Source organism: Aquarana catesbeiana, linkage group LG10, assembly GCF_042186555.1.
Source record: "Aquarana catesbeiana isolate 2022-GZ linkage group LG10, ASM4218655v1, whole genome shotgun sequence".
Taxonomy (NCBI): domain Eukaryota; kingdom Metazoa; phylum Chordata; class Amphibia; order Anura; family Ranidae; genus Aquarana; species Aquarana catesbeiana.
The window spans coordinates 10,220,485-10,245,454 of NC_133333.1; the positions used below are offsets into that span (position 1 = coordinate 10,220,485).

At 43.1% G+C, this 24,970-nt stretch overlaps 1 protein-coding gene across 1 annotated transcript; it reads right to left on the reverse strand.

The window, feature by feature from the left end:
* Window positions 1-949: 949 nt before the first annotated feature.
* Window positions 950-24,758, reverse strand: TYROBP (transmembrane immune signaling adaptor TYROBP). Its single transcript, XM_073601599.1, has 5 exons — window positions 24,385-24,758; window positions 14,770-14,790; window positions 10,077-10,208; window positions 7,853-7,902; window positions 950-4,841 (listed from the first exon to the last, which is right to left on the reverse strand). The coding sequence occupies exons 1-5, from the start codon at window positions 24,443-24,445 to the stop codon at window positions 4,779-4,781; spliced, it is 327 nt and encodes a 108-aa protein (XP_073457700.1). The 5' UTR covers window positions 24,446-24,758; the 3' UTR covers window positions 950-4,778.
* Between the last annotated feature and the right edge of the window lie 212 nt (window positions 24,759-24,970).

Here is a 24,970-nt window from a genome sequence, read left to right on the forward strand (position 1 = left end):
AGAAGAGAGTGCGAGAACCTTTTCATGAACTTGCGATTTAATAAAAAGATTGCCCCATAAAAAGGCAGATAAAGATAAATCACTCACAGAGTTTGCCAAGGATCTAAAGAAAAAACACCCGACCGCCTCCTGTGAAGTTCAGTTTCAGTTGCTGTGAGATGCTGCAAAGAGGAAACTCGTATCTTCAAGACGGAGAGAAGTGTGGGCAGAGAAGATATAATCAGATTCTCTAGAACACAAGAAAACCCAAATCTGCGCGTGGATTATTTTTTTTACACATAGGCCTATCCAGAAACATAAAAATCACATTGTTCTGAGTACTTTCTGTGCTCCGTTTCTTTATATTTCCATTAAGGTGGAAATAAAGATCGAAGATTGAATTTGCAGATAGCTTTCAGCAGCTTATTAAAATTTCTCTTTTTTCCGCTTTTGTTGGGAATTTTCTGCACTCTAAATTTGGTGTTAGAGGTGTCTTGTTATTTTTAGTTTTTATTTCACCAATAAAATGGAACGCCAGACAAATAGCATAAAAAACAAGTGAAAATGTCAGGAACTGGATTACCTGTTCATAGCACTGTGGCTCCCAGACCTTTAGGTTGTAGTTCTGGTGTCCACCAGCGGGTGTCTCTCAGCAGCCAGCAGTTCCTAACAATTAGTTATAACCTGATGCTGACTGCTGGGAGGGTATTTAGTCCCTCCTCTGCTACTCCATCTTGCCTTGGTGTTCTGCCTGTGTGCCCTTGATCCATGTGCCTTGTGACCTGTTACTCTGCTCCTGATCCTTTGCCTGCCTGCTTGAACCTGCTCCTGTGTACCCTCTCCCTGTCCTCCCTGTACATCTGCTATGGGGCGGTCAGGGAATGGTTAAAGACAGTTCCATATCCATCTGATAAACCAAGAAAATGTTTTTATGCTCTGCTTCTGTTTCACATCAAGTAACACTTGGCTATAAAGTTTAGGACATAGATTTATTGTACAGGACACAACATGGGTAGAGGCAAAATATTTCCTAGCTTAAAAAAGTTTTACATAAAATGACATCCATAAATGCACTGAAACAAGACAGCAGCTTGATATTTTCTAAACTTTATAAAATGGAGGGCAGATCAAAGACAGCCTCAGTTCTGTTATCCACACTGCGCCACTGAAGTGAATAGGAATCCAGTGGCATCACTAAGGTTGGTGTCACCTGGTGCGGTAAAACATGGTGTCACTCCCCAATAAGGGTGAGAGAGAGGGGGTGAGAGAGAGAGCTGGTGAGGGGGGCGAAAGAGGGGGGTGAGAGAGAGAGGGGGTGACAGAAAGGTGGTGGGGGGTGAGAGAGGAGGAATGAGAGAGAGAGGGGGTGACAGAAAGGTGGTGGGGGGTGAGAGAGGAGGAATGAGAGAGAGAGGGGGTGACAGAAAAAAGGGGTTGAGAGAGAAAGAGGAGGTGAAAGAGAGAGGGGGTGAGACAGTGCTGGTACAGGGGGTGAGAAAGGGGGTGACAGAGAGATGGTGGGGGGGTGTGAGGGGAGGAATAAGAGAGAGAGAGAGGGGGTGAGAGAGAAAGAGGGGGTGAAAGAGAGAGGGATGAGAAAGAGCTGGTACAGGGGCTGAGAGAGAGGGGGTGACAGAGAGGGGGTGACAGAGAGGGGGTGACAGAGAGGTGGTGGGGGGTGAGAGAGGAGGAATGAGCGAAAGAGAGAGGGGTGAGAGAGAAAGAGGAGGTGAAAGAGAGAGGGGGTGAGAGAGATAGAGGGTGAGAGAGAAAGGGGGTTGAGAGAGAAAGAGGAGGTGAAATAAAGAGGTGGGTGAGACAGAGCTGGTACAGGGGGTGAGATAGAGGGTGAGAAAGGGGGGGGTGACAGAGAGGTGGTGGGGGTGTGAGAGAGGAGGAATGAGAGAGAGAGAAAGGGGGTGAGAGAGAAAGAGGAGGTGAAAGAGAGAGGGGGGTGAGAGAGATAGGTGAGAGAGAGGGGGTGGAGAGAGAGACTCTCACAAACTGTGATCATTCTCTATAAATGCATACTGTCCAGTATAGGGAGATCTGCAGCATCCCCAGTCTGGTCAGTCCACCCCTGGTGTCACCTCTCTAGCGGGTGTCACCTGGATGCAGTCTGCACCCCTGCACGCCCATAATGATGACACTGTGGAAATCTACTGACCTGCATTTCCATTGATCATTAACTGCAGGAAAACCTCAAACATGTACACAAACCTAAGCTTCATAATACAAGCAGGATACCTCTATACAACAGATAACCCCCATCCTCCTTTCCAGGATAAATGATTCTTGTGCATTTTTTTTTTAATGATTTTGAAGTTATACTGTACTTACCAGCCTTTCAACACCTTCTTACTCCAAAGTAACCCTTGGAACCCCTGCTAAAACCCATCAGTGGGAAAAATGTCCCATACATTGGTAGTAAGTAAGAAGAATGCCCCTCTATACAGGGCTGTTCAGAATATCTGGGTATTTGGATTTGCCAAGTGGTGTTGTCCTTGCAATTATGCAGGCACCATCAATTCGGTAGTCAATATGCCACAACTCAAGGAACCTCCAGCTACCTATGGAGGAACATTAGGGTTCAATAGGACCCTGGTTGATGATGGCTGTTTTATGGCAAATGTTGCAACATTAACTTTAATATGTGCTTACTGAAAATAAACTATACTTTCCCCTTAAGACTTTCCCAACACTGAGTGACCGGCACCCAACAGTTGGAGTAACTCCATTTTACAGAGTAGAACTTTCACGATTCAAATTTAGCCAATCCTTCTTTTCCTAATACTGCCAGGATCCAGGACTCTTGGCCTTTTGGGAAATGGAGAATATCAAACCTGATTAGATCTGGATTACAGCATTCTAAGACCAGAAGATGAACCTTTAAAGTGATTCTGAAGGTTTGCAGTTTTTTTATACATGTTATACTTACCTGCTCTGTGTAATGGCTTTGCACAGTTCAGCGCCAATCCTCTTATTTTGGGGTCCCGGGCCGGGAGTCCTGGCTCCTCCCCCCTGCCGAGTGTCCCCAATAACAAGCCCCTTGCTATGGGGGCACTCGAGCAGGCTTGTTCCCCGAGTTGTGCTCCTGTGAATAGACATTGTCCATTCACACACAGAGTGTGGCTCGGCACTCTCCTCATTGGCTCACTGGCTGTGATTGACAGCAACAGGAGCCAATGCCTCCTGCTGCTGTGTGAGACAATGAGGAAAGAGAAACCCGGGAGAGCCGCTGCTCTCATGCACATTGCTGGACGGAGATGGAGCTCAGGTAAGTATTAGGGGTGCTGGGGGGGGGGGGAGCTGAACCCAGAAGGATTTTTTACCTTAATGAATAGTATGCAGTGGCGGTCTGTCCATTAGGGGCACGCGGGCGCCGCCCCCTCTAGCCATGCGTCCGGCCCCTTGATCTACATGCAGGGTGTCGGACGCATGGATTCCAGTACGGGGGGGTGCTTTTTTTTAAAGCATGTGCTTAGAGCCAGAGGCTTTAATAGGCTTCAAAAAAGGGTGGGCTCGGGGTGCAGAGCACCGCACTCTGAGCCCACCCAGTTGTGTGAAAATAACAAATCAATACTCGCTATTGTAACACTGATTCTCCTCCTGGCCAAATAGGAAGTGGGTCGTGAGACCCATCACCAGACTGGCTGAAAGAAGATACAACCAGGTTAGCCACCAGGAGAAGGAAATGCAGCCCCGAGAGAACAACCTGGAGAGAACCTGATGTCACCCACCACCCAGGGTGCTGCCCACAAGATGGGGTAAGTGCGGGACCCTGACCTACTGACCGACCGGGCCAGGGGGGTGCCGCCCATGACCCCCGTGACCCAGCCAGCCGGCCGTCCGACCAGGGTGGGTGGTGGATGCCATCCATGACCCAATCTGGCCGACCGGGGGGTTGGTTGAATAGTTTGCCACCCCCCCAAAGAAAAAACACCACTGATAGAATGTATTAAGTTAGAAAATAAAACTTCTACTTTTAGAGCCACTTTAAAGATGACTTGAGGTTAAACTGGAAAACAAAGCTTGTAATTCTGCAAGTACAGAAAAAAAATCCAATGATCCTTCTAGAAATCCATTGTCCTTGTAACTTCGGTACACTGAACTTGTATCTCAATGTTGTCAATTTTCCAAGCTATCTTCTGCGAACTACAGGACATCTCTATGAAGAGAGGGGGAGGTGTGCATAATCCAAATCTGAAAGAGAAGCCGGGGTGACAATGTTGCTTCTCCATAGATCTACTAGGAATGAGCGTTGTCACTCTCGATCAGGGAGTGTGCTACTGGCTGGATCTCCAGGTCAATACACAGGGGAAAAAAGCATGAAAAAAGGAAGCCCCCAATATCTAAGTACCAGTAATCTGCACAATATGATTTTTTTGCTTTTGGGTTTAGATACATTTTAAGTTAAGTTATAGTTTTAAGTTAAATTATAACTTTATAAGCAATATATGGACACAAACATGGAACACTTGGAGATCACATCTCAAAATCTTTCTGTACTTCCACCCCAGTAATCATCTTTTTCTTTTTGACTATTGCGAAGAACAGGTAAAGGGAGACATGGATTGGTTACAAAGTCTTCAGACACAAAGCATTTTGAGTACCAGGAATGGGCAATATTATATAGCGGTCTGTAACGACCTTCTGAACTTTCTTAGATACTTCATCTCTGATTTTTCAGTAGCAGATCATGTCCATCAACATTAAAAGGTGCTTTCAAAGTCTTTCAAATGAAATTGCAGATAGGAGACGACGAGGTGTTGATGATTGAAGAACGATGACAGTTGTGGTTATTTGTGATTTTTTATTGTGTTTATGTCATTATAGACATCCATCTGCTGTCCACGCAAGTGCTGGGAGATGAAACAAACAAAAAAAAATCACTTCATACAATGTATTATACAGTAGATGCACAACAGAAAAAATTTGTTTTGCTTTGGATTTGTCTGTTAACCACTTTAGCTCCGGAAGGTTCACCCCCCTTCATGACCAGTCCATTTTTTGCACTACAGCCAGTGGAGGCCCGTCCATTAGGGGTGCCCAGGCTCCACCCTCTCTCTCCATGCAATCCCCCTATATGCAATGAATAGATTCATACATAGCATGAATCTATCCACGGCCGCCGCGGCCACCCCTTATTCATGAGTCTGGCCCCTTTCAGGGCACTGGGCGCATGAATTACAGCGGTGGGGGTGTTTTTTTAAGCACCTGATTAGAGTCAGGGGCTCTAATAGGCTTCAAAATAGGGTGGGATCGGGTCCCAGAGAATGCGCTCCAATCCCACCCAGATGTCTTAAGTTACATCAGCAAATAAATATTCGCTGTTAAAACACTGATCCTCATTCCAGTCAATCAGAAGCGGGTGTGCGATTGGCCGAAAAGAGAAGACTCCCGATTGACCGCCGAGGAGGAGGGCGGAAATGGAAGCCGCCACCATGACGACCCGTTTAGAGCATTTTTTGTACTATTTGCTATAATAAATATCCCCATTAAAAAAAAAAAAAAAAATTCTTTCCTCAGTTTAGGCCGATATGTATTTTCATTTGCATATTTTTGATAATAAAAATTGCAATAAGCGTATATTCAAAGTGATAGCGTCTACAAAATAGGGGATAGATTTATGGCATTTTTATTATTTTATTTGTTTTTATGTAGTAATAGCGGCGATCTGCGATTTTTATTGGGACTGCGATATTGCGGCGGACAAACTGGACACTTTTGACACATTTTTGGGACCATTGACAATTATAAAGCTATAAAAATGCACTGATTACTGTATAAAGATCAGTGGCAGGGAAGGGGTTAACATTATGGGGACGATCAAGGAGTTAACTGTGTTCCCTAGTGTGTGTTTTAATTGTGGGGAGAGGGACTGTCTAGAAGGAGAGAGAGATCAGTGTTCATACTTAGTATGAACACACGATCTGTCTCTACTTCCCTGAAAGAACCAGGATTTGTGTGTTTACACACACAAAGATCCCGGTTCTCGCTCTGTCACAAGCGATCGCGGGTGTTCGGCGGTCATTGCGCCCGCCGGGCACTTGCATCGGCTCCGGGCACATGCTGTACGCGCTCGCCCCTAGTGGCCAAAAGGCGAAGCGGCAAAAGGTAACATCGTTTCACCCAGCCGTGCCATTCTGCCGCAGTAAAACTGTGGTGGCTGGTCGGCCGGCAAGCAGTTAATTGAGAAGTGAAGTGAACCCAGTGTTTTTCTGCGTCAATCTGCGCTTCAGGATTGGCAGCCAGTGTCCCGCGCCACCATCTTGGTCCTCTTTATTCAGCTGCCTCCCCTGGGTTTAGACAGTCTAGCACTGATGATGCGTGTGGCTCCACCCCCCAGCTGCTCTGTGGTCGGGCTTCCGCAACCTCCTGCGATATGTGATGAGATATCCAGGGGGCTGGTGGAGCATGACACTTCATTCTGGGCTATTCCAGAATGAAGGTGGGTTCAGGGCAGTCTGGAAAAAAAATGGAAATCTCCCCCCCAAAAAAATAACACCATGAGGCAGAGCCATGGTCCTCAAGCCAATTTGCCAAGTAAAGTTCCGCTTTGAGCCCTGATAAAGGGGGAGTGTGTTGGACCCTGAAATCCATTGGCTGTCCCATGTGATCATATTACAAACCATTGAAGTGACTTGAACCGTCTCATTATTTGGTTTGGTGCTCCTTTGGCATTATTATGTGCTGGGTCACATTCTTGGTTTTTAGTTCTATCTCTATGACATTCCTCATTGACCACCAACTTTTTCAAGGAAGAGAAGGTAAATTTCCCTAGTAGAGACAGAGGCAATGAAAATACAACAGAGGGTCTCACCCAGGGCCAGAGGAAGGGGTGGGCGAGAAGGACACCTGCCCTGGGTGCAATGGTTTACTGTAGGGATGGGGACCTTTCTTCTGTTCCAAGACTGACAGGAGTAGTGACAGTGGAAGTGGTTTTCACAATAGCTGGGCATAGGATTCCCTAAGGTTGCACCTCATGAACTGGGGGGGGGGGGCGCAGTTTGGCATCTTTGCCCTGGGTACTGGATGACTTTGTCATGGCACTGGTTTCACCCTACCCCATGGTAATCAATAGACATGTGCACACTAAAATATTTTGTTTCGGAATATAGTTTTTGTCCCTAAAATAAAATTATTTAGTTACTTCCGAAATTTGTTTTTATTTTTTTTAGTTTCGTTAAAAAATGCATTCATCAGAAAATCTGAATTAATTAAGGTTGAATCTGTCATTGAAGGCTTATGGTGTCTGTCTAAAGTTCTAAGAAGATTCGACAGAGCAGCTAAACTGTACGACGCCGCAATCGTACATTTCCGGTTGAATGCTCCACCCAAGCCATTGTAGAATTCTAATGTTGTATGGCACTAGTAATAATTATATTTATTAATTATTATTACTAGTCAACCAACATTAGAATTCTTCGATAGCCTATGGACGGAGCATTTGACCATAAATGTCCGCTTGCGGTGATCGTATGTTTTTAGCTGCTTCGTCGAATCTTCATGTCGAATCTTTTCTCTCTATGTCGAATAATCTTGGACTAATAGAGTTAGGTTAGGCACATTCCACCGCAGGTTCGATAGACACAGATCGCTATTGTCACCGTCATGTCCAATCTTCTATCTATATCGAACTGTTGTCGCAACTAAACGAAAATAAAGCATTTTTTATGTTGGATCTTTCGGATTTCGGATTCTGCACGTTCGTTATCGTTTGTTAAAATGAACGCAAAAATCCCCAAAATTCGGACGAAACGAATGTACATGTCTAGTAGTCAAAACATTAAAAGTTTTTTCTGGAGTTCCACTGCAATCGTTCTATATTCACACCGTATACCTTGAACCTTCCAAGAAATGAAATACTTACTTCGTAGGTGTGGTCAGTGGACTCTGTTGCGTTTTTCTCCTGCATTTGAGCTGAAGAAGAAAGAAGGTATATGAGGAAAAACACATATTCACTTACATAATTTTTTTCTTTTTTAAGACTGGATTTATATTTCAGAAAAAAATAACGAATGCAGTGCACACACGGGCGGACTTTCCGACTGGACTGGTCCAACGGACCGAATCCGGCGGACAATCCGACCGTTTGTGGGCTGCATCGGACTTCCGATGAACCGTTTCTGTCGGAAGTCCGACGGACTTTAGATTTGAAACCTGCTTCAAATCTTTACGTCGTAACTCCGCCAGACTCAGTTCCTAACGGAAAGCCTGCTCATCTGTATGCTGGTCCGACGGACCAGATACGACGCAAGGGCAGGGTTCTATATCTTGCGCTCGCTGCAATAGGAAAAACAAATTTTCCTATTGCAGAGAGCACGAGGGGGAGGCAACAATGTCCTTTAGGTCTGGTGTGGATTTAAAGGGGAACCCCCTACGCCGAAAAAATGGCTTGGGGACCCCACAAAATCCATACCAGACCCCTATCCGAGCACGCAACCCGGCCGGTCAGGAAAGGGGGTGGGCATGAGCGAGCGGCCCCCCTCCTGAACCGTACCAGGCCACATGCCCTCAACATGGGGGGTGATTGCTTTGGGGGAGGGGGGCGCCCTGCGGGCCCACCCACCCCAAAGTGCCTTGTCCCCATTTTGATGAGGACAAGGGCCTCTTCCCGACAACCCTGGCCGGGTGATGTTGACCACGCCCCCTTATGACATCACAGTCCCAGCATGCCCCGTCATAAGGGGGCGGGGTCACCGCCTATATAAGTAATTGCGGAGCGCTCACAAACCATTACAGCAGAAGAGAGCATCGTTTCAACATCGGAAGAAGAGAAGAGGGAAGAAGACGATGCAGAAGTCCGGGCCACCGCTAGCAAAAGAGCGGCAGAAGATAGCGGAGGAGCCGGCAGAAGAACCGGACACCGGGAGAAGAGGTCGAACACCGGGAGAAGAGGCCGGAGAGTGGGAGAAGAACTGGACACCGGGAGAAGAGGCCGGAGACAGCAGCGAAGTCGGAAGAAGACCCCCGAAGTCGGAAGAAGACCCCCGGAGCTGTCTAATAAATTACTTACAAAACCTGTGTAGTGTGTTTTTTTATTGACACTTTTTTCCCTAGGTGAATGGGTAGGGGTACCCCATACTCATTCACATAGGGTGGGGGGCCGGGATCTGGGGGCCCCCTTATTAAAGGGGGCTCCCAGATTCTGATAAGCCCCCCGCCCGCAGACCCTGACAACCAACGGCCAAGGTTGTCGGGAATAGGCCCTGGTCCTCATCAACATGGGGACAGGTGCTTTGGGGTGGGCGCCCTCCTCCCCCAAAGCACCCACCCCCTATGTTGAGGGCATGTGGCCTGGTACGGTTCAGGGGGGGCGCTCGCTCATCCCCACCCCCTTTCCTGTCGGGCTGGGCTGCGTGCTCGGATAGGGGTCTGGTATTGATTTTGGGGGGACCCCCACGCCGTCTTTTCAGCATAGGGGGTTCCCCTTAAAATCCATACCAGACCTAAGGGCCTGGTATGCCCCGCGACGGGGCTCGCAAGGCGTCAATCTCACCGATAAAAGCAGCGAGATTGACTTCCTTTTTTAGTCCCGTCGTACCCGAGTCACGCTCAAAATGAACGGACTTGTTCGTGTGGGGGCAAGTCCGTTCATTTGGAAAGTCCGCCATAACTCCGTCTGGAACTAGGTCCACCGGAAAGTCCAGTCATGTGTGTGGGCAAGTCCGTCCGTAGTCTGGTCGTGTGTAGGCAAGTCCGTTCATAAAAAAAGTCAGTCAGAAGTCTGTCAAAAGTCCGTTGGAAAGTCCGTCGGACCAGTCCGGTCGGAAAGTCCGCCTGTGTGTACGCTGCATAACACTTCTAAACCACGGCAGCTTCCTCTCTAATCTTTCTCACAATCCCCTGTTATGGTAGACATGCTGTGCTGTCCCTTGACTTCCCTTACAGAATAATGGCATTGAACTAATATGGCAGGTGCCTTTACCTTCTCCGTTATCGCCTGTTATTGGGAACACTGGAATGTTTGTGGTTTATTCCAGCCAATTGATACAAATCGGTTGAACTAGATGGACTTGTGTCTTTTTTCAACCAGACTAACAATGTAACTATGTAAATGCCCCCAGGCCATCGGGGTAAATTCTATGACTTACCATCATACCTCTTCTTCTGTACCTTGCTGGATACCCAGAAGGCCATGCCAGCGATCAGCACAGTGATGATGACATCACAGGTGACAATGCCGACCACGGTCCCAGAATTAAGATGCAGGCAATTTCCACAATCTACAGAGACAACACAGGGATATAAAACAGATGAGTTACTATGAGTGAGATGCTGAAGGGAAGAACATGGAAGGATAGAGATGGAGAGAGGGGAAGGGAAGGATAGAGAAGGGGGGAGGAAAGGGAAGGAGAGAGGGGAAGGGAAGAAAAGAATAGAGAAGGAGAGAGGAGAAGGGAAGGACAGAGAAGGGGGGAAGGGAAGGAAAGGGAAGGGGAGGAGAAAAGGAAAAGGGACTGAAAGAATAGAGAAGGAGAGAGGGAAAGGGAAGGGCAGGAGAGAGGAGAAGGGAAGAAAAGGGAAGGTAAAGACAGAGAAGGAGAGAGGGGAAGGGAAGAGAAGGATAAAGAAGGAGAGAGGGGAAGGGAAGGAAATGACAGAGAAGGGGAGAGGGGAAGGGAAGGATAAAGAAGGAGAGAGGGGAAGGGAAGAAAAGGAAAGGAAAAGAAAGAGAAGGAGAGAGGGGAAGGGAAGGATAAAGAAGGAGAGAGGTGCTGTGGGGGCACTGAACAGAAGGGAGGGGCCAGGAGAGCTGAAGAGGGACCCGAGAAGAGGCGGATCCGAGCTGCTCTGTGCAAATCCACTGTATTGGGCAGGTAAGTATAACATGCTTGGTATTATTAAATAGAATAATCACTTTAAGTGTCACTGAGTCCAAAACATTTGTAAAATCAGAAGTTCTGAGCTTCTTCTGAATTGGCTAGCTGCATGCCTGCTCTGGGTCAAAGACTTTGCAAGTACTGAGGATGAAGATGAGGAAAAGAAACATTTTCAGAAGTTGGTCAGCAATCGCTGCCCCAAAGTCTTCTTAGTATTGGTCTACTTTAGACTTTTTGGGGGACAATATTTATTCAGAGATATTTTTTTATTTTTAATAATATGAAATGTAGGTGTTAGATATGATTTTATGCGTGTTAATGTGTGTGCATTTACTAATTTTTAAAACACATGGTAAAGGGTCAAACCGAACAAAAAGTACACTCAATAATCACCTCACTTAACACGATTTACAAAATGATACCATATGTGATTAAATAAAGTTTAACAACAAATAACATTTAATAAACCAAAAAAATATGGTATTTAATCAAATAGCATTTAATAAAATGAAAACAAAGCGTATTAACAAAATTATACCATATGTGATCAAATTACATTTTCTACAATTGTTGTAACCATGAAATAAATATACAGTATACTGGTAACTGTGTATAGTCTTCTCATTTTCCAACCTTTCAACAATGAAGTCTCTTCAACCCACAAATGAAAATGTATCAATGTTGAAAATTTTCTTTTGACAAACCAGTCATGTTGCAACAATGTATCCAGTTTATTTTCTTCAACACTTCCATGAAATAAAAACACTACAAACTGTGCTTTTCCCTCATCTCAATGAACAAACTCATCAGAGGTAATGGACCTTACTAAAATGTTCAGGCTGAATGTGCTTTCAGTGATATATTTTTGCATTCGCTTGTTATCCATCCTTTCCATTCCACTGCTGCCTCAGGCAATGCAAAAATAAATAGAGCTCCGCATAGCATAGTTCTGTTAAAAAACATTACATTTTATTGAAATAAAAAAATGATAATGCACCAGTGTTGCCAACCTACCAGATTGAAATTTACTGACACAACACCCAATATTTACTGGCACAGTCAAGTTTTTACTGGCATTTCCAAAAGTTACAGTTTTAAGTGCAAATTAGAGTATTTAGGCTACAAACAAGTACAACATGCAATGTGATTTAAGGTAGATAATAAGGCAAAAAACATATTTCTGATTTTATTTTTCATATAGTAAGTTAGTAGCTCAGGGACCGGCATTGGGAGGGCAAGAAATTAGAATGGGTGCACTCACACATAAAATTGACTCTCACAGTGACACAGCAATGTGCAGCAGCACAGATGATGATGACACCTCACTGACACAACACGTCCCCTCCTGAGTCACAGTGACAGTCTCTCTCCAAGGCAAGTGGTCCCTCCAGTCCAAACAGCACTGACGGTCCCGATCCCAGCCTGCCCTGCTCCCATACCGCAAAGCCGCACACGAGGCTCTGGACGCTCTGCTTGGCTCCATTGCACCATGACATCACACGACATGCTCAGGCACCGCCTCCGCCAGAGCTGCCAGATCACACTGTAGCAAGCACTCAGATGGTCCCAGCCGGCTCCGGACCAAGCCGAGCGTCACAGCCATATTTTTTACTGCCCACCTATTACTTTTACTGGCATTTACTGGCAGGAGCAAATTGCCTGTTTTTTACTGGCTGCCAGTAAAAATACCAACGGTTGGCAACACTGGAATGCACTCAATTCAGCTAGGGCTATCACCTGCGCCAGTCTGTATAAGAATGTGCAGATCAAGCTGGACACACACCTGCAGAATTTTGTTCAATCTTTCATTTAGAAAATTCAGAAAAATTGCTCGAAAGAGCATTTCATTTTGCCATCGTTGAGTCAACTAATTTTATTTGAAAGCCCTTAAAATTTATTTAAGCCCTTCTACTTGAATGGAATCCCAGAAGTATTAAATGTGTTTCTCTTTTTGGAAAGGGGGAGGTAAAAAAAAAAAAAAAAACAATAATCATAATAATAGAGGTGCCTTGAGTTTTTTGACCTCCCCCTATCCAACAAGTATTTCACTTGCTTGCCTAACAGCCTCTCAGAGGATCCAGGATCGGGACCTCTCAGGCATGGAGAGTGATCAGCTTTACCCTGCGTAGAGGTAGAGGTTTTCTCCACCTGCACCAATGGAAGGTTTGCGTGTCTCCACTAGCAGGGTGGGTAACCACAACCTCACCAAATGTATAATATACCACAAACACACACTACACTATAAGGCAGTGGTCATCAACCCTCTCCTCAGGGCCCACTAACAGGCCAGGTTTACAAGACAACTGAAATACATCACAGGTGATATCATTTGCTGCTCAGTGATTGCAGTATTCTAGTCTGCATCTCCCCCAAGGTAATACATAAAACCTGGCCTGTTAGTGGGCCTCCTGAGGACAGGGTTGATAACCACTGCTATAAGGGCTTTCCTGCCTCTTCTCGAAGGGGCACTTCAAGCCATCCTTTAGGTCTTCATTTTGGTTTTTCACCCTTCCCCCCCAGTCCCTTAAAGACCACAACTGATCAAATCCCAGGTTTCTCTTGTGCATAGCGTTTGTGCAATATTTATGATTTTGCCAGATGCAAAGCACATCCATGGTTAGAAAATACTGATTGTTCAGATAGAAAAATGTGAGAAACTTTCCACCCTTCTCCTCCTGATCAAAAACAATCATTGATTTGACTCCACTAACATTACAGTGGTTCTAAAACCTAAACATGTTTTTCCTTAATGCATTCCTTTCATTAAGGTAAAAAATGTTTAAGCATCAGAATCCCCCCCCCCCCCCGTTTACATACCTGAGCCCTCATTCGATCAAGTGGTGTGCACATCTGCATCTCCTCTCTCCAGTCCCTGGCTTTGCTGGGACACCGGGAGCCATTGGCTCCCAGTGCTTTCAATCAAAGCCAGTGAAGAGGGAGTCCCGCTGGCTGTATCAATAGATGCAGCAGTGGGGCTCAGGCGCGAGCCCCCATGGGAATCGCCACTGGACAGTGAGGAGGGGCCAGGAGAGCCGTCGGGGGACCCAAGAAAAGGAGGTTCGTGGCCACACTGTGCAATGGAATTGCACAGAGCAGGTACATATAGAGATGTTTGTTATTATTTTTTTTTTAAATGTTCTTTACTATGGCTTTAAGAAAGTTAAAAAAAAAAAGTTCTGAACAATGGCTTTACCTAGTGGTGTTCGCTCTGGAACTATGCTGGCACCCAGGGGCGGACTGACAACTCATGGGGCCCCCAGGCAATAGGAGATGATTATGGGGCCCCCAGGCAATAGGAGATCATGGGACCCCCAGGCAATAGATTATGGGGCCACGCAGTATACACACACAGACACACAATATACACACACAGTATACACACACAGAATACACATACACACACTGAAAAGGTACTGGAGAGGCGGGGCAGCTATAATCTTGGGATTTTTTTAAAAACACAGATTTTTACATACTATCCCTGGTTTTATTGAGGCTGGCAACCCTGATGGGGCCCCTTAGTGGCATGGCCCCTCGGGCAGAGCCCGTGTGCCCGAATGGTCAGTCCGCCCCTGCTGGCACCATAAAATGGAACATGAATCAGCCACAGCTTAAGGAACCCCTAACAACCTCTGAAGGAACCTTAAAGTTCCATGGAACCCTGGCTGAGAATATCTAGATTAGAGACTATACAGAGTTATATTTTTATTTCATGGTTGTAATTTCAATCAAAATCATTTTAAAAATGTATTTTTGTAATTTTGTAAATCACATTTGGTGAGGTGATTAGTAAGTGTGCTTTTTACTTAATTCGATTTTTTATAAAAAAAAATAATTATTTTGATTTTTTAATTACATTTTTGTATTGCATATAGGTTTTTCAGATCGGCATTCATGTTACTATCACTGTGGCAAAACATAATTAATAGTGCAGATTTTTGATTATACACAATAAAAGGGACCTTACCATTCTGTCCAACAGCAAAACCTGTGAATGAAAGAAAACATAAAAGTAAACAAATTGGAAAAATAAATATGCATACAGATGTTTTTTTTTTTCTGATGTAATCTTTGATTTGACATATTATAGGGTCAATCCACCAAAAAAGTGATGTTTTAGTTATATTTGGAGCCTGGTGTGCTCCTTGGACTCTTACATGTCTTGGATACTCCAACAGTGAGATCTTTATGCTGTAATTTCCAACTCTGTTCCCTGTCCACCTCTGAATTTTGGGTGTTCCTGCCAACCTTTGTGTGTCCAAGCTCCTCCTATTAAAGCCTCTATTATGTAAAAAAGAATTAAAAAGCTAGCAGGGATGGTGGGGGCCATCATAATGAGCCCAGTAGGAGTGCAGATGCAGGAACTCAGCACATAAATGGTGGGAAACCTACAAAGTGGGCTTGCCAAGTGTATAGACCCAAGAATTCAGCACAGGGATGATGGGAATCCCTCATAATGGGCACAGGAGGTCTTTAGACCCAGGAACTCAGGCCAGGGGTAGTGGGAACCCCTCTTAATGGGCACAGCAGGTGTACAGACCAGGGAACTCAGGGCAGGGATGGTGGGAACCCCTCATAATGGGCACAGAAGGTGTACAGACCAGGGAACTCAGCACAGGGATGGTGGGAACCCCTCATAATGGGCGCAGAAGGTGTACAGACCAGGGAACTCAGCACAGGGATGGTGGGAACCCCTCATAATGGGCACAGAAGGTGTACAGACCCGGGAACTCAGCACAGGGATGGTGGGAACCCCTCATAATGGGCACAGCAGATGTACACATCAGGAAACTCAGCACAGAGATGGTGGGAACCCCTCAGAATAGGCACAGCGGGTGTACAGACCAGGGAACTCAGCACATGAATGGTAGCAACCCCTCATAATGGGAAAAGCAGGTGTACAGAGCAAGAAAATTCACCAAAATATAGTCTCTAAAAAATATAAGAAATGTGCAAGGCATAAACTGTTATCTTTCATGAGTGTTTTGAATGTTCCCTGCATTAACATCCACCACTGTGCAGGGAAGCTTGACTGAGATAAGAGGCCAGACAGGAAATTTACCAATGTAGAGCTCAGTTTCATGTGTTTAATGTCCGGAACTTTGTGGTCATCTAAGCTAGAAACTGTTTTTGAGAGTATTAGCGGTTTATGTGTGACCCTGGTGAAGTGCAGCTTCTATGAGCACACATATAAAGCTACGATTGTAACATTAAGAAGAGAATTGTTTTCCAAGTATTGCTCTGGAGCAACAGTAACATTATAACATTAACCTGATCCACCCAGACCATGATTCTCAGCAAGGAAAGTACAATTTGGGGAATATTTTGCAATCTACCCACCCAGCTGAGTAGCTCATCATTGACTCAGAAATCAATCTTTAAGACTCTTTATTAGACTAATAAACTGATCACATTTCTGAGGGACTTCTCAGCTCTCATCTCCCATGCTATTCATATTGAATGGAAAACTTAATGCACCAAGGAATCACAGCTTAGGTTGCATTTCAGTGAATGCCTCAAATTACTTAGCAGAGTTCCAACCAAAAGGCCAACTTCTGCTTATTCGTCTCCTCCCCTCTTCTGGTGCCACATTTGGCACCTTCCCGCGGGGAGGGGGGAACGGGAACCTGCTTTTGACAGGTCCTCTTCCCCACTTCAGGAGACTGTGCCGCGACGAAGCACAGCCCCCCCGTCCTTCCTCCGTCACCGGGCCAATTAGAAAGCGCAGTGCGCTTCACGCATTGGCAGTAGGGAAACAGCTGTAAAGCCGAAAGGCTTCACTGCATGGTTCCCTTACCGGCAATGGCGGCGGCTGCACCCGACAGCCTATCCGAAGATCGGCTAGGGTGCCGTCATCGCGGGCTCCCTGGACAGGTAAGTGTCCATATAACAAAAGTCAGCAGCTGCAGTATTTGTAGCTGCTGACTTTTAATTTTTTGTGGGGTGGGCGGACCTCCGCTTTAAGCCCCATTGTTACAGTTGGTAAAACATTTTAGTCTGGTGTTTTAGTCTGGTGATTTCATAAATGGTTAATAGCTATAACAAGCCTCCAGGCTCTTAATGAATGTTGTAATTACTCTTGCAGAGCAGTTTAAGCAATTCACATCCGAGTTTGGCTCTACTTAACCTAAAATTACCTTTTTCATACAACCCAGCTCTAAAAATCTATTCAAATTCTATAAATCTTGATAGGATAAAATTACAGTCATAACTACCCCTAAGGTATGATGTCTATCAAATCGTTATTTAATTCTATGCAATAGTGTGTTGGTTGTCAGACTCTAAAACATGGTATTTTAAAAATATTTATATAATAGAAAGAGTCGACTAAACCTTTTTCTGGTCTTGGGCTGTTGCCTCTCTGATAGGCCCAAAGAAAGAAATACAATAGGTGAATAAGTGTAAAGCTTTGGGGTGATTGTTGAGGAATGCCCAGTAAAAAAGTTCATGACACTTCAGGAATTTTAGTCCAAATTTTTATTGATATAGACTATCAAGAAAATGCCTCCCCCTTCTTCAGGGCTAAAGCCATGGATACGATTGGACTAGCAGCGAGGTTGAGTTTAAAAATCTGAAATTAGATTTGATGTGAGCTGTTTGCAAGATAACTGATCCAGCTCAGATCAAACCTCATTTTTAGGTATCTCAGTAAAACCTCACCTTTTGTCAGGACCTGGATCTGAACATGCAACCTTTGCCGTGCCTTGGTAATATTTCTGCTTGCTGAGCCACATGAGATTTTGGAAGGCTCCCTGCCTGATTCCTTAGACAGCCTTGCCTTGTGTCTTGTTTCTCTTGTACCTTGAACCCTTTGCTTCTCCCATGAACTTCCTATTTAAGCCATACGTTTGCACTTCCTGATAGCCAGATTAATGGCTTCACTCCATCCAATATCTTGCACTTGTGGTTCCTGCTGCCCTCCGTGTCTCCACCACCACACCTTTACCGACCTTTGGCTTGTTCCTCGACTACGCTTTTGCTTGATCCCTATCTGCAACCACTCATTACCAACTTTTGGTTTGTTTACTGATTACACTTCTGCTTGTTCCCTACCCTTTATAGCTGCTACTTGGCCCCGGCTTGATCATTTCCTGGCTGGCCGATCCTGAGGACCATGACCTGGTACTACCACACAGCAGAACCCATCTCCGCCATCAGGAGCTCTGGTGAACGTTGGTTAGCGCTCAGACCCCACACCTTGGCTGAGCCCACATTATCTGCCAGGGTGACCTGCTTGTATACTTATTCTGCTGGTTGGTGGAAGCTTCTCTACTGCTATAGCTACTGTTCTCTGAGCCTGAGCCTTGACCATGACATCTTTAGTTCAAATGTAGCCAGGGCTTCCGCCCTGATGAAGGAGGAAGCATTTTCCCCGAAACATGGTGGTTTTTTTTGATACTCTATATCAATAAAAGCTTGGACTAAGATTCCTTGAGAGTCATGAACTTTTCTTCCAGGTGCTCCTCAACATTCACTCCGAACCTTTACAAAAAAAGATTTTCTATGGTATACTCAGTGTGACGGGGATGAGGTGCCTGGATAAATCCCCAGCTCCCCACTTGTTATGGGAGGAACCAATAAAAATCTTTTCCAATATATTTAATGCACACAGGCTCACTCCATGAGCAGGATTCAAAAGGAGAACACACTCGCAATGACTCATTACAGAAAACTACAACAAAGGAAGTAACGACGGATATGGTAAAAAAATGAAATAAAAAAGAGGATTCTGGCAGCTTTGCCACTTTGCAAAAAGCAGAATCATTCTCTGGGAACTCATCTTCCTGACGTCTGTGATGTTTATTTTATGCATTGCAAAACCAATCAGAAGCTTCCTCTTTTAGCAAAAAGCTAAAACTTCCTGAAAAAACACAGTTAAGTGTAATATTTTTCTTGACATACAGTCTCTTTATAATACTGAGATGCAGCCTCTCACCTTGTGACCTGCTACAAAGTTACAATGTTGCAGGTGGGGGGGCGGGGACTGGGAAAATGCTTCTTCCCGCCTGCAGCAGACTGGTGACATAATTGTCAAAGTATTTATATTTTCAGCGTTCTATGCTGGTAACTGTTCCTGTTTCAAATATTTGTAATAACGCAGTCAGGCACATGGTAATGCACAGGAAACATTACAAAGAAAACAAAATGTGAATGACACAGAGCAAAGGGCTCAATTCACCAAGTTTTACACAAGCATAAGGATCTTTATTTTCTATCTTGTGCCTCTAATTTTAAAATGAGTCAACACATTGTATCATTGTACTTACTATATTTTATACTTAGATCAAGTGTGGACATTGACCTGCATATGACACCAGTGAAAGAAACAATTAAAAAATGTTTTTAAATAAAATGTACTAACCCTTAGTTAACCCTAATCAGCCCTAATTTACTAATTCCTCTTCTTTTTCTCTTAGATTTTTTTTTTTTTTCATTTTTCTCTTGTTGTTTTATTTTATTGTTACAGAAAAAGAAAATGTGCAAAATAAGCATTTTTTTTCATTTGCAAATAATTTACCTTGCTTTGCACCAGAAACTACACTTATGCCCCGTACACACGGTCGGACATTGATCGGACATTGATCGGACATTCCGACAACAAAATCCTAGGATTTTTTCTAACGGATGTTGGCTCAAACTTGTCTTGCATACACACGGTCACACAAAGTTATCGGAAAATCCGATCGTTCTGAACGCGGCGAGTTAAAACACGTACGTCCGGACTATAAAGGAGGCAGTAGCCAATAGCTTTCGCTTCCTAATTTATTCTGAGCATGCGTGGCACTTTGTGCGTCGGATTTGTGTACACACGATCGGAATTTCCGACAACGGATTTTGTTGTCGTAAAATTTTGTAGCAAGCTCTCAAACTTTGTGTGTCGGAAATTCTTATGGAAAATGTGTGATGGAGCCTACACACGGTCAGAATTTCCGACAACAAGGTCCTATCACACATTTTCCGTCGGAAAATCCGACCGTGTAATTTAGTGTAATTTAATTTTCTTACAGTAAAACTACTTTATTTTAAAACTAACTCTGGCCAAGATAGAAAAAAAAGTTTTGTAATTTTGTTTGTAGATTGCATAGAAAATAAAATACTTTTTTTTTTTTTTTTTTTTGCAAGAAAATTGCAAAAAGAAAGCCTACAGTCTATATATAGGGCTTACTTCACAAAGTTTTACACAAGGATAAGGATCTTTATTTCTTATCTTGTGACTGTAATTTCAAAATGAGTCAACACATTGTATCATTGTATTTACTATATTTTATACGTAGATCAAGTGTGTGGACATTGACCTGCACCAGTGAAAGAAAAAGTAAATTTTAAAAAAAAATAAAATGTATTACTAGTAACCCTTAGTTAACCCTAATCAACCCTAATTAACTAATTCATCTTCTTTTCCCCTTAGGTAATTTTATTTATTTATTTTTATTTCTTTTGTTTGTTTTTTTTATTGTCGTAGAAAAAGAAAATGCCCAAATAAGCTTTTTTTTTTCACTTGCACATAATTTTGCCTTCCTCTGCACCAGAAACATACCTTAGTGTCATTTTATTTTATTTATTTATTTATTTTACAGTAAAACTGCTATTTTTAAAAAATAACTACGGTGAAGTTATAAAAATACGTTGTTTTTTTTTTTGTCTGTAGATTACAAAGAAAATAAAATACTTTATTTTGCAAGAAAATTGCAAAAAGAAAGCCTAAAAAAAAATACACGCATTACTTTGTTATACTAATTTATGAATAAGTTATTGCTGAAAAAAGGGCCATAGTAATAATTGCTCTGGTCAATAAAGGTAGCTCTGAAGTGAGCTAACTGGTTAACTTATATCTATATATATAGAGAGAGATAGATAGATAGATAGATAGATAGATAGATAGATAGATAGATAGATAGATAGATAGATAGATAGATAGATAGATAGATAGATAGATATAGATATAGATATAGATATAGATATAGATATAGATATAGATATAGATGTAGATATAGATATAGATATAGATATATGGCTAGAGAGAGAGAGAGAGAGAGAGAGAGAGAGAGAGAGAGAGAGAGAGAGAGAGAGAGAGAGAGAGAGAGAGAGAGAGATCCATATCTCTCCCTCTATATAGATATAGATATATATATATATATATATAGATATAGATATAGATATATAGATAAATATATCTATATATCTATAGATAGATAGATAGATAGATAGATAGATAGATAGATAGATAGATAGATAGATAGATAGATAGATAGATAGATAGATAGATAGATATAGATATAGATATAGATATAGATATAGATATAGATATAGATAGATATAGATATTGATCTTGTGTATACATACTGCACACCCATAAATACAGTCACCCATTGATGATTGTGGTTGGGATCTTCCAGTACAAACATCCATCTTTCTTGGTGATTTTTTTTAAACATTTATTGATTAAAAAAAAAATTAACAATCAGTAAATATTTTAAAGAAATGATTAAGCAAGATGAGGGTTTGTACTAAGTGCTCCTAACACACCCATGAATTATTATTATTAAAATTATTATTAGAATGAGGCCCGGTTCGCTCTAGTACAATTTCAGATTCAACTTGAGTCGCACAGCATCGCATGGCAATGGAAATCATATTGTTTTCAGTGGTCTCCTTCAACCTCAATACAACTCAGCAGGAAGCAATTTTTGGGAAAGGTTTCTGTACTACTTTGGTGCAATTCCAGTGCAATTTTGATGCCATAGACTTCAATAGAAACACACAGAAATCATATGTACATGCGATTCAGATGCAATTTTCAAAGCAATTTCATTACTTAACCCTCAACTAGTTTCCCAGCTACTGTAGTAGTAGTATAGTAGTAGTAGTCAGCAGTAAGCAGCATGCAGCACCCAAGGCATAAAATCGCATCAAATAAGGCACAGCAGTAAAATTGCGTCAAAATCACAAACAACACACGCAACATAATTGCACCTGAAATTGCATCAAAATCGTATGACCTTAGTGTGAACTGGGCCAAAATGAGTAGAATATGGGCCTCTAGTAAGTAAGATATAGAGAGGTACCATCATCCTTGTAATGACAAAAATAGAAAACTGGAGGCAATCCCCACCATGTTCCCAGCAATTAGGAAAATGGATCTCGGTAGCCAAGCATTTGTAAGTTTCATAATGAAAAAAAAAAAATTGATACAAAATATTAAAACAGCACTAGATACAGGCATAAAAACATTGACATATTCAAATCATACAGTGCCTTGAAAAAGTATTCATACCCCTTGAAATTGTCCACATTTTAACATGTTACAACCAAAAAAATTAAATGTATTTTATTGTGATAGACCAACACAAAGTGGCTCATAATTGTGAAGTGGAAGGGAAATGATAAATGTTTTTCAATACTTTTTACAAATAAATATGTGAAAAGTGGGGGGGGGGCAGCATTTGTATTCAGCCCCCTTTACTCTGATACCTCTAACTAAAATCTAGTGGAAAATAAAAATAAATAAAGAAATAAATAAATGAAAATAAATAAATAGAGTCCACCTGTGTGTAATTTAATCTCAGTATAAATACAGCGGTTCTGTGAAGTCCTCAGAGGTTTGTTAGAGAACCTTGGTAAACAAACAGCATCATGAAGGCCAAGGAACACACCAGACAGGTCAGGGATAAAGTTGTGGAGAAGTATAAAGCAGGGTTAGGTTATAAAAAAATCTCCCAAGCTTTGAACATCTCACGGAGCTCTGTTCAATCCATCACCGGAAAATGGAGAGTATGGCACAACTGCAAACCTATCAAGACATGGCCGTCCACCTAAACTGACCGGCTGGGCAAGGAGAACATTCATCAGAGAAGAGCCAAGAGGTCCATGGTAACTCTGCAGAGATCCACAGCTCAGGTGGGAGAATCTGTCCACAGGACAACTATTAGTCGTGTTCTCCACAAATCTGCCCTTTATGGAAGAGTGACAAGAAGAAAGACATTGGAGAAAGAAAGTCATAAGAAGTCCTGTTTGTAGTTTGTGAGAAGCCATGTGGGGGACACAGCAAACATGTGGAAGAAGGTGCTCTGGTCAGGTGAGACCAAAAATTTTACTTTTTGGAATAAAAGCAAAGGGCTATGTGTGGCAGAAAACTAATACTGCACATCACCCTGGTCATGTGGTGGGGATGATTTTGTTCAGCAGGGACAGGGAAGCTGGTCAGAGTTGATGGGAAGATGGATGGAGCCAAATACAGGACAATCTTATAAGAGAACATATTATGCCATGTACACACGACCGGACTTTTCCACAGCAAAGGTCCGAAGGAACGAATCCGCCGGACAATCCAATCGTGTGTGGGCTTCATCGGACCTTTGCTGTAAAAAAATCAGACGGACTTTAGATTTGGAACATATTTCAAATCTTTCCATCGGACTCGAGTCCGGTCGAAAAATCCCTTCGTCTGTATGCTAGTCCTACAGACTAAAACCGACGCTAGGACAGCTATTGGCTACCGCTATGAACTTCTTTAATTTAGTCCGGTAGTACGTCATCACGTTCGAAACTATCAGACTTTGGTGTGATCGCGTGTAGGCAAATCTGATTCATTGAAACTCCGTCAAAAAGTCCTTCGGAGTTCCGTCTGACCAAAATAATAATACAATTATTATTATTATTGTTATTATTATTATTATGTTAGTAATAATAATAATAATTATTATTATTATTATTATTGTTGTAGTAATAATGATAATATTATAAGAAGAAGAACAACAATAATAATAATATTATTAATAATAATAAAATGATTATTATTATTTATAATAAAATAATAATACTAATAATAATGATTCAAAGGCTCAATTCCCACCAAGACAAGCCCTGATCGTTGTGTAGGCAGACCATTCATTTCAATAGGCTGCTCTACTCACAGACTTGTGCTTAAAGAGCTCCTGGCCTTTTTTTAAAGCCACATGGAGCTTCAGCACCATGCATTTTGGCATGTGCAAAAACTCAGCACACTTGCCAACACGTGTGGGTGCCATTCACAAATAATGGCACCCCCCCCGAGCGTCTGCAAAAGTGCAGTGCATTTTCTCTGCAGGTCGGGAACGGGTGCAATTTCCACACTCACATAGGTGATCCTAGCCTGAGTCGCTGCATAAAAAGCCCCCCCCGGTGGATGGGGGATTATGGTGTGGGGGTTGTTTTTCAGGGGTTGGGCTTGGACCCTTAGTTCCAGTGATGGGAATTCCTAAGGCATCGGCATGCTCCCAACTTTGTGGGAACAGTTTGAGATGAATTAAGGACTGGGGTGCTATTATAAGTTGTGTGTAAAGGCAGGTGTCACAATACTTTTGGCAATATAATGTATGCAATACTTTAGAGGACTGTCAGAGACCTAATAGAGGAGATGAGGGTCAGAGAGTGAGGATGGGATACATTGTTGGATGGGGAGATGCTGCAGAAGCCAATACGGAGCTGGGACCATGTTAAATGAGGCTAGTAGAGATCAATGCTATTCCCCTAATCAATGTTCCCAATGTGCGTTCGACCAATGGTTTGCAGGTTGGGCATGAGGGACGTAGAGTCAACTTACCCAACATTGCCAGAAGCAGTACGGTGCTGGGTATGCTGGTGATGGATATACTGCGAGGCATTTCTACCAGGATGGAGGTCAACCTTCTACGGGCAGTTAATAGACTTTTGTTGGGTCTTCTCTTCCAGGAAATCTCTCTCCCTTTAGGATCTCATGGCTGGAAAATCTCCCCTTTCACAAGGGCAATAAACACATAGCCGCCCAGACCAGCTCTGTCTTTCGATTCTCGTCCTCGTCTGAAGAGGAAGTCTATGTAGTTTGTGACACAGCGTAGTGGTCACAGGACCCTCTGCCCAGCTCAAAAAGAGGAAAGGCTTGCGAAACCGCATTGTGAGGTTTGCTCAACCCGGGCCATGAACAGTTCTGCAAGCACAAAGTCATCTCCTATGCAGCGGATGGAAATACTATTTATAAGACAAGCTTGCTTCTCTGTGTTAATTGCCCCTGTGTTCGCTTAATCTACTTCTGTTTTGTCTTCCCCGGTCTCCCACATTCTTCCATCAACATGCTAATTTTTATTACATGCTTAATTTTAGACTTAGTGATGCCATCACTGGGTTTTTGTGCTTCTTTATGCAATGCAGGC